The sequence below is a fragment of the Marmota flaviventris genome, chromosome 3 (assembly GCF_047511675.1).
Source record: "Marmota flaviventris isolate mMarFla1 chromosome 3, mMarFla1.hap1, whole genome shotgun sequence".
Classification (NCBI taxonomy): domain Eukaryota; kingdom Metazoa; phylum Chordata; class Mammalia; order Rodentia; family Sciuridae; genus Marmota; species Marmota flaviventris.
The window spans coordinates 49164272-49174437 of NC_092500.1; the positions used below are offsets into that span (position 1 = coordinate 49164272).

General features: G+C 35.2%; 1 protein-coding gene across 1 annotated transcript; it reads left to right on the plus strand.

The window, feature by feature from the left end:
* The first annotated feature begins 5461 nt into the window (after nucleotides 1–5461).
* Ifng (interferon gamma) lies at nucleotides 5462–9811 on the plus strand. The gene is made up of 4 exons (XM_027929940.2): nucleotides 5462–5666; nucleotides 6770–6838; nucleotides 6934–7116; nucleotides 9503–9811. The coding sequence occupies exons 1-4, from the start codon at nucleotides 5550–5552 to the stop codon at nucleotides 9635–9637; spliced, it is 504 nt and encodes a 167-aa protein (XP_027785741.2). The 5' UTR covers nucleotides 5462–5549; the 3' UTR covers nucleotides 9638–9811.
* Nucleotides 9812–10166: the final 355 nt, after the last annotated feature.

Consider the following 10166-nt stretch of genomic DNA (forward strand, 5'->3'; position numbering starts at 1 on the left):
CATGTCTTTCACTTCTTTGTAAAAGAATTGAGATAATTCACTGAGAAATCTAAGAGGCATGTCAATAAGTAATCCTTTGTTTCAAGAGTGCAAATGGGAAATGAAATTCTGATGAAGTAGTATCTATGGGGATTTCAGTATTAATATCTGGATGGTGAAGAATATCATGATTTACTGGTGACATATTATCACTATAAGGAAGGGAAGGTATACATGTCAAAATGTGTTTGTTTGTTTTCTCTCTTCCTAATAACAATTCCTCTTAACTCTATGTAAGAATAGGCATGGAGAAGAAAAAGAGAATCTGGATCTTTATCCAGTAACTGGAGCAGGGGATTAACCCTAGCTATTCATGTGGTAATACATGCTCCCACAAAATTCTCTCACTGTAACTTATTTGTAAATCCCTAAAGCTATGAGCATGTAGTTGGTGTTGAATAAGGATGTACAAACTGATTGCAATTAGTGTCTAAACAAATATTTTCACAACAGAGCTTTCTATCTTTCTTCGGTAACCCTGTGACAAGTACTTTGTAGGTAATCCTTAAGGAACAAAAACATGACCTTTGAAGTGGGACCACGAATCTCTAGATTTCAATGCACAATCTCATCTGAGGTCAAACTGAGAATATTATAAATTGATGATTGACCTGCATAAGTATAATGTCTTCCATATTATCCGATCCATACCTCAAAGTTGCCCAGTGGGCCGAAAAGAAAAAGGGGAATTCAGAAAGCTCTCCTTTAACGTACAGGATTTTACGTGTCAAATTGTGGGGAAAATCTGACTCCGTGTGGACTTCCATTGTACATGTCACTCTTCTTCTGTAGGCTCAGCTCAAATGGCGTCAGGAGTTCCAGGAGCCGAAATAGCGTGGGGGCATGGATCCGATATTGACTCATACTGAGTGGAAGAAATCAGCACCAAAGTCTGGATGAGATCATTTGGTTGTGAGTGTTAGGGAAGTGACTGCTAATCACAGAGGAAAAGGGCAACCAATGTGTAAGTTTTATCTTACTGACTACCTATTCAGTTAAGATAGGTAGCATGAGATACACTTGAAATCTTGCTGATGGCTAAAGCATAACCATAGCCAGTTTTCAGAAAGAAAGTCTAGCTGAAAAGAAAAAAGAAAGTTTTCAGCCCCCCCGCTTTTAGTAATATTATTACACCTTGGCTCCTAGTGGCTTTGTAAAACTTTTAAAGGATATCTTGGTGGTGAATATTTCGGCAGTATCATTATGGGTAGAACCAGCAAAGTGTGAAACCTCTAGTTTGCATGTGTAACATGAGGTGTTTTACAGGCAGAAAAGAGAGAGAAATTTCTTTGTTTGCAAGTTGACAAGACAGGAAAAGATCACAAGGATATACCATTGTACTGACAACATTCTGAACTAAAGAATTGTATGTTCAAAAATGAAAACCTGACAGCAGATCTAGCCTGGGATGCAAGATTAGCTACATAATTTCAGGAACCAGTGCAACTGTGGGCTCTGTTAAAAAAAAAAATGATTAGGAATTCCAAGATGGTGACAATAGAGCATTAAATCAAATATGTTTTTTTTTTTCCAAGTTCAGGGTCCTGACAGACTGTATAGTTTGCAAGCCCATGATGTTGTCTGCTGGGATGGTGACCCAAGAATTTCAAAACTTTATTCTCAGTCTTACTATTTTTTCAAAGAACTGAAGTGTGTCTACTGTCTCACAAATTCTGAGGGGAGAAATCCTAGAAAAAAGCTTAAATTTAATTATTTGAACTCAGGTATCTAGCATAACTAGAGGCACATTCAATAACTTATTGGATATGAATTTAAACACATCAGTTTGTTTCTCTGGGTCTTGATTTATAGATCTAAAACATGTACAGATAGACAGTCTCAATAATTCCATAATTTTGTGCTTAGTATTACCACCAAGAATCATTAGAGTTTGATTTTAGCCATGTAGTTACCATCTCTAAGCATTTGGTCATATCATAAACATATTCTCAGTATATATTTATAATTTTGAATAGGCATTCTCAATTTACAAATGCTAGGGCTGCATATAATTCTCTATTATAGATCCCACTATTCTTTACTCCTCTCTCCCAACACTACATTACAGTGGATGAATCAAGAAATAGATAGAATTATTTTTTATCCCTTTCAGAAAGTTTGGAATATTCTTTCCGTAACTCAGCATTTTCTAATTGATTACCTGGAAGGTACTTAGTGCCTACAGTGTGTCTCAAGGCTTAGATTCACATCACTGTGTTGCCCTAAAAACACATTCTCTGGATCATAATTTTTTTTGCAGAGGACAAGTAAAGAGCTTTGTTTTTGCAGCAGTGCAATTCTACACTCTTCACATGATTAACACGAAGCTCTCATCTCATAGATAAATTTTGATTTTGTTTATTCTTTGGAAATACAGATCCTCAAAGAACTTTCTGGCTTTTTAAAAATATTTTTTTTAGATGTCGATGGACCTTTATTTTATCCATTTATTTATATGTGGTGCTGAGGATTGAACCCAGTGCCTCACACATGCTAGGCAAGTGCTCTAACACTGAGCCACAACCTAGCCCCTGTTTGAGCTTTTTTAGAAACACAAAATAATACATGGAAAAGTCCCAGTCAGAAGGGACATACATATAGCATCATGTTTCTAACATTAATAAATCACACAGCAAAGAAAGCAGTTAAGAATGTGAAAAGAATCTATAGAATAGGTGAAAATTTTTGATAGCTACTCTTTTGACAGAGAATTAATATCCAGAAAATGTAATGAACTCAAAAGACTTAACACCAGTAAAACAAATAACCCAATCCATAATAGGCAAATGAACTAAACACATTTCTCAAAAGAAGAAATACAAATGGCCAACAAATATATTAAAAAGTATTCAACATCTTTAGCAATTAAGGAAATGTAAATCTAAAGTACACTGAGATTTCATCTCACTCAAGTTAGAATGGCAGCTATCGAGAATACAAGTAATAATAAATGCTGGAAAGGACGGGGGAAACAGGAACATTTTTACACTGTTAGTGGGACTGTAAATTAGTAAACCACTATGGAAATCAGTATGGAGTTTCCTCAAAAGACTAGGATTGGAACCACCATATGGCTCAGGGATATTACTTCTCTATCCTAAAGAATTAAAGGCATTTTCATGTCTGTAGCACTCAAATTATGGAACCAGCCTAGGTGTCTATCAGTGGGTGAATGGATAAAAAAATGTGGTATATATACACAATTGAGTTTTATTCAGCCATAAAGAAGAAAGAAATTATGCCATCTTCAGGAAAATAGATAGACCTTGAGAGCATTATGTTAAGTAAAATAGGCCAACATTTGAAAGTCAAGGGTTATATGTTTCCTCTCATATGTGGAAGCTAGAGAGAAAAAAGGAAAAGAAAGGTGAGGAGGGATCTCATGAAAATGGAAGGGAGACCAGTAGAGTAGAGGAAAGGACTCAGGGGGAAGGAGAAGGAGAGGGAGAGGGAAAATACTGGGGAATGATATTGACCAAATTATATTGTTATAGCATGTACATGTATAAATATATCACAATGAATCCCACTATTATGTATAATTATAATGTGTCAATAAAAATATGGGAAAAAGTAAACTAAAAAACTTATTATTTAGTTAAGAAGTAGTTTGGCTTAGGCCTGATTGCATTGGGATATAATTTGAGGGTATGCAATGCAAAATAAATCCTTAAGCAAACATTCAAATATATACTTATTCGGTGCTGCCTATGAGCAAATTTCCATGCTGAAATGTTTTAGGGAAAAATGTATGCCATAGAAGCAATGGAACTCTTTCTGATTTTAAGGAACTCAGTTGAACATGGAAAAGATATACGAATAACTAACTTTCCTGAGATTGAGGGATCAGACCTAAAAAAATAAAAGTATAAACCAAATGCTAAACCAGTATGGAGAATGTGAGATTAATTTAAATAAGATAATTTTGGGAGAACTCATGAAGATGATATTTAGGATGGGATTGGATGATTTGGTGCCAGCCTGAGGGGCACAAATGAAGGGAAAGGGAATTTAAGGCCAAAGATATTGTATGAGCAAAGTTCAAAGTATGATTTTTCTTTTTAGGAATGGCTAGTCACTCCACATGCCTGAATTATACTAGTTAACTTTAGTTGAATGATTACTTTACACAGGGAAAATTCTTCCCACTTTATATGTATTATCTGATCTAATTTTCAACTAAAGTCAAGAGGGAGACACTATTATTAAGTCGATCGTGTACATAAGGAAACTGAGTCATAGAAAAGTTAAGGGATTTACTCAGGATCCCAGAGCTATATAGTAGTGGAGCCAGGATTGAAGTCTGCACCCATAACCACCCTACTTTACTATATACAGTACAGGGCAAGTTGCATTATAACCAAAGAATGGAGGGACTTCTGGGCCATCTTGAAGTGTTGTAATTTCTAACAACTACCAAGGGACGAGAAGGAATTTCTATTTTTTTTTTTTTAATTTTGAAAGGCAAAAAATAGTTAAAAACTTTCTCTATTATTAATGAACAATTGATTATCTTGAGCTACACTATTCAACAGAGTATCCCATAGCTACATGTAACTATTGAGCTTTCAAAATATTGCTAGTGCAAATTGAGGTGTGTTGTGTGTACTAGATTTTTAGAATTTCATATGACAAAAGTATGTGAGATATCTTATTTTTTAAAATTATTTTTAGTTGTAGATGGACACAATACCTTTATTTATTTTTTTATGTGGTGCTGAGGATTGAACCCAGAGCCTCACTAATAAATAAATAAATATGTAAAATGGGGCTACTAGATAATTTAAATTTACCTGTATAACTTATATTATAATTCTAGTGGGCAATGTGGACCTAGAGCAATTTGAAACTTGTGGTGGATATTTTACTAACCAATTCTGATGAAGGACTTCCTCACACATTGGTTTTTTTAACCATATTCTTTCCTTGCTTTTTGGTCATTTGCAAGAAAAATTTAAAAAGGCTTCCCCTTTGTAAGGTTTGAGAGGCCCTAGAATTTCCTTTTTCACTTGTTCCCAACCACAAACAAATGATCAATGTGCCCTGTGGATGAGGAGTCAACATTTTACAAGGGTAAAAAGGGGGGAATAAAAAAAAAGGGCAAAAATAATTTCCAGTCCCTGAATGGCGTGAAGTAAGAGTGCTTTCAAAGGATCCCACAAGAATGGCACAGGTGGGCACAATGGGTCTGTCTCATCGTCAAAGGACCCAAGAAGTTGAAAGGAAACTCTAACTACAACACCAAAATGCCACAAACCATAGTTATTAATACAAACGAATAAGCATCCCTGCCTATCTGTCACCATCTCATCTTAAAAACTTGTGAAAATACGTAATCCTGATGAGACTTCAATTAGGTATAAATACCAGCAGTGAAAGGAGATGCAGTATATTGTTCTGATCATCTCAGATCAGCTATTAGGAAAGGAAGATCAGCCAAGTCCTTTGGACCTGATCAGATTAATACAGGAGCTACTGATTTCAACGTCTTTGGCCTAACTCTCTCTGAAATGATGAAATACACAAGTTATTTCTTGGCTTTTCAGCTCTGCATCATTTTGGGTTCTTCTAGCTGTTACTCCCAGGACACAGTTAATAAAGAAATAGAAGATTTAAAAGGATATTTTGTAAGTATGACCTTTCAATAATACTTGTTTGTGGTTGAAAATAACTGAATGTTTGACTTGTACTTGTGTCTGATAGACTGTGATCTCTAGTTCATAATCATTTTGAGAAGATGTGGTACTTTGTTAATTGTTGGAGGATGTTTCTTGACTAAATAATTTAGATTTTGCTTTAACCTCCTGCTCAATTTGCTATAGAGACTTAGAGGGGATACATGAACATGAGTCTTCCAAAAGATAGGTATAATATGAGTACTAAGCATATCTATATTGATAATTTTATGATGAGAATATTCTCAAGGATTTTGATTTTGTTTTGTGCTGGGGATTGAACCCAGGGCCTCGTGCATGCTAGGCAAGTGCTCTACCACAGAGCTACATCCCAGCCCACTAAATTGTAATAAATCAAGCAATGTCCGTATCAAAAAATGATTGGCTATTAGTTTCTGATTTCTCAAACTATTATGAGGATGACAGTAAAAGGTCAAAGTTAGTATTAAAAGTAGTAATAGAAAGCTATTAGTTAAAATTAAAGAAGGTGAAGTTCTTAAAAATTTGGCTTAAAATGTCACTTATAGAGGTTTTCTTTTTCCAAAAAGTGATTTCTGAATTCTGTCACTCCACTTAACTTATGAATTATTCCTTCAGTCAGTAACTAACTGAGACTTTGTTGAAGTTACTATTCTGGCTTAGGAGTTTTTAAATTTTTTGGTTTATGAACATTTAAATTCTTATTTATGATTAGTAAAATTTTTTTGGCATTTTAAATAATTTATTATTTCTCCCCAAATTAGCTATTGTAATTATTGTTATTACAATGCTCAAACATTCACAAATGTTTTATTCTTGCAATGTAAATAAGATCTCTCTGTCTCTCTGTCTCTCACACAAACATATATTTACAGAGGTTTTAAAGCTGACATAATAAAACTGTATAGGAGGGCACAGGTAGATGTTATAGACAACTATACCAGAGGGGGGCAGTATACTATAGTGTGACAACTGCAGATTTTTATTTTTATTTATTTATTTTTTAACTAGGCTTGAAAATACTTTTAGGACAATATATGGACTAATTATCAATCAATTTTCCTCTCTTTTCTCAGAATGCAAGTAATTCAAATGTATCAGATGGCGGGTCTCTTTTCTTGGATATTTTGGATAAATGGAAAGAGGTAAACTGAACATTACGATTTGGATGATTTTTCAGTTATTTATTTTCTGATGGATAAACTAACATCATCCTATCTTTGTGCTCTTTTCTCCCAAGGAGAGTGACAAAAAAGTAATCCAGAGCCAAATTGTCTCTTTCTACTTCAAACTCTTTGAACACTTAAAAGACAACAAGATCATCCAAAGGAGCATGGACACCATCAAGGAGGATCTTTTTGCTAAGTTCTTCAACAGCAGTATCAGTAAGCTGCAGGACTTCCTAAAGGTGTCTCAAGTTCAGGTGAGATGATTTCAATTCTTTATTTCATTGCAGGGGCTTTTGCAGAGTGTTTAATTCTCAGAAAGTAGAAATTAGCTACTTAACAGTTGGCTATATCTATGATTTAAACCTCTGGCTGAAACTCCTCCTTACTAATTCAACGCATCCTTTGGGTAACTGTAAAATCAGTATGGGAATCATTTAAATGTGTCATTTGGAGAAACACAGGCAATAAAACTATTACACAAGGACAGGTGAACAGATAAATCCAGAGAGCCGGAAGTAGGTGAAGACACAGAGAGGAGCATGGAGAAGCAGGTCTCTCTTTGCACCTTGTTTATGCGATGGAAATTCTCTTACTTTGGATGGGAGGCTGTTTGTCTTAGTGGAAAGACACGTGGGAGGGAGTGAGAAGATATCTGTTCTCCTTCCAACTTGGCCACCAAGAAACTGTGACCTCAGATGAATCACATGCCTGGCTGGTGCTCCATTTCCCCATATTGAGAGGAACCTGCTAGGTTCACTACAAAAGTTCTATGGTTTCCTTTGCTCTACAATTCTACAATGTTGTGGGTAGAAAATGAGAATGAGAGAGGAGAGAGATATAGCTTTTGAGGAGACACCATGTGACTGCAGTCTCTGCAGTCTCTGGTCAACATCTCAAGATTATGCAGCCTAACTAGAAGTGAGACTATTGGCTGCTTGTTTTTAGTGGGGGAAAAGGGATAGAGTTTACACCTTCTGAAAGGATTGTTTGATTAACTTTCATATACTAAAATATCTCAGCTGGAGAAATTCTTAGGCTCTGAAGTGTTATCTATGAGGTTGTCTTGGATCTTTAAATTATGGTAATTTTAAGGCAAAAAGACAACTTTAAAGCATAAAGACAATCATGTTTCCCCAACTTTTATCTAGAAGACAAAGAGGTCAGGATCCTTTGGTTTTGGATTTAATATCAATTGTCTTGAGTGAGAGGGACTGAAGTCTTACTATGAGTTCTGCTCTTAGGATTTGTGCCCAGTTTTCACAGTGCTTGGGTCTGCCTCTCACTCAATTCATGTAGCTCCCAGTAACCGGAAGGAGAGATGGAACCAATTTTCTTTGGGCCATAGACTAGAGATTGAGGAAGCACTTGTTCCTAACCCAGTGCCATCCTGGCTTGTTTAATCTTGAATCTAAGTCTCTTAGATTCTTGGTGATAGCTTGAAAGCTGAAAACTTTTGAATTTTTATTTTTTGCCACTATAATGCACAGGTGGTAGAATTTCTTTTTTCTACTCTTGTAACTGGTCCTTGAGAAAGTGAGAAAAATGTCTGGGTTTCATCCTTCTAGGCTCTTCAAACCTCCTGATTCATGATGGGCAATACTGAGTGAAATCTTAACCTCTGTCCTCTTGTTCAATTGTGAACATATTTTAGGCATGTTATGTCCTTTAATAATTAATCTGGAGTCTAGAAACCCCCTAGTCACTCTTGAGAATAGTGTTTCCAGCATTAGAAAGAAACAGAGTGACACAGAAAAGATGAAAATAAATGGTCCTCATTTTATTAATTATAAAATCGTCCACATGGCTCTATTGGTTAGATTGAAGAAAATCAAATAGTGCAATCTGCTGGTGTAGAAGTCAGGGTATAGCAAAAGTTGTTGCAAATCCTAATTTCAAATGTTCTATATCAGCAAGTCATTTATTATCATATGAGCATGAGTGGTGTTTATTTTTAATCTCATTCTAAATTTAAAATTATAGTTTTCATCTGTTTTGAACTTGGTGTTTTACAAAGGACTTAACTTATATCAGTGGCTCTCACATTGTGGTTAGTTTCAGAATAACCTGGGGAATCAGTGACTACACCAGAGCAAGTCTCTGAGCCTAGTCTCTGAGTTCTTTATTAGGTCTCCAGGTCAGCCTGCTATACACCCAGGGTGAAAGGCTGTGTCTTATAGGAACTCATCTGATATGTACAGCAAAGACTGATCAAAGTGTGAGGTGACAGAATTTGTAGACTAAAGGTCAGCTCAACAATCTCTGCTGGTTAGATGAGGAAACAGAGGTTTAAAGAGGTTAAGAAACTGGCTCAAAGTTAGAGATACTACAGATGCAGGATTTAATACCTCCTTTTCTTTTTAAGTACTCCAGGTCTCTTTTCACTAAATAATTTTGAGAATTCTGTAGCAGTAAACTTAGAGATATATGATGTAACCCATAATAATTTTGCACAACTATCAATTCAGTTTTCTTTTAGCCTTAATGGTGGAAGAAGTTAATAATGTAGATTAAGATACTATATTGTTATTCAGAATCACCTTTTTAAAGATGAATAATTTCATTTTCACTATGATGTTAAAAGGAGAAAAACCTGATGGCTTGTATGCCTGAAATTAATTTTGCTGTTTTCTTTCCCATTAGGTAAATGACCTGAAGATCCAGCGTAAAGCAATAAGTGAACTCAAGAAAGTGATGAATGATCTGTTACCACACTCTACCCTAAGGAAGCGAAAAAGGAGTCAGTCTTCGATTCGGGGTCGGAGAGCATCCAAATAACAGTCCTCATGCCTGCAATATTTGAATTTTTAAATTGAAATCTATTTATTAATATTTAACATTATTTATATGGAAAATATATTTTTAGTTTCATCAAATAAGTATTTATAGTAGCAACTTATGTAATGAAAGAATATCTATGTATTATTAATTATATGTATTATTTATAATTCCTGTATCCTGTAACTGTCTCACTTTACCCTTTATTTTTTTTTTTTTGAAAAATTAGGCAAGAATATGTGATTAAAAGACTTTATCTCAGGGACCAACTAAACAGCTGACCTAAGTTAGACCCTGTGGGTTGTGCATTTATTCAGACAAAGAACACTTATAAACGAAATAGTACCATCTAGTTGTTGCCTATTTGAGAACATGTCTGCATTCTGAGCCACTGCTTTAATGGCACATCAGATAGCACTTGAATGTGTCAGGTGATATGACCTGTGCCCTGATAAACTCAGCACCTCAGGAGATTTCACACTTGGTGCTTCTGAATATTGTTGACAACTGTGACTGCACCCAAATGGAA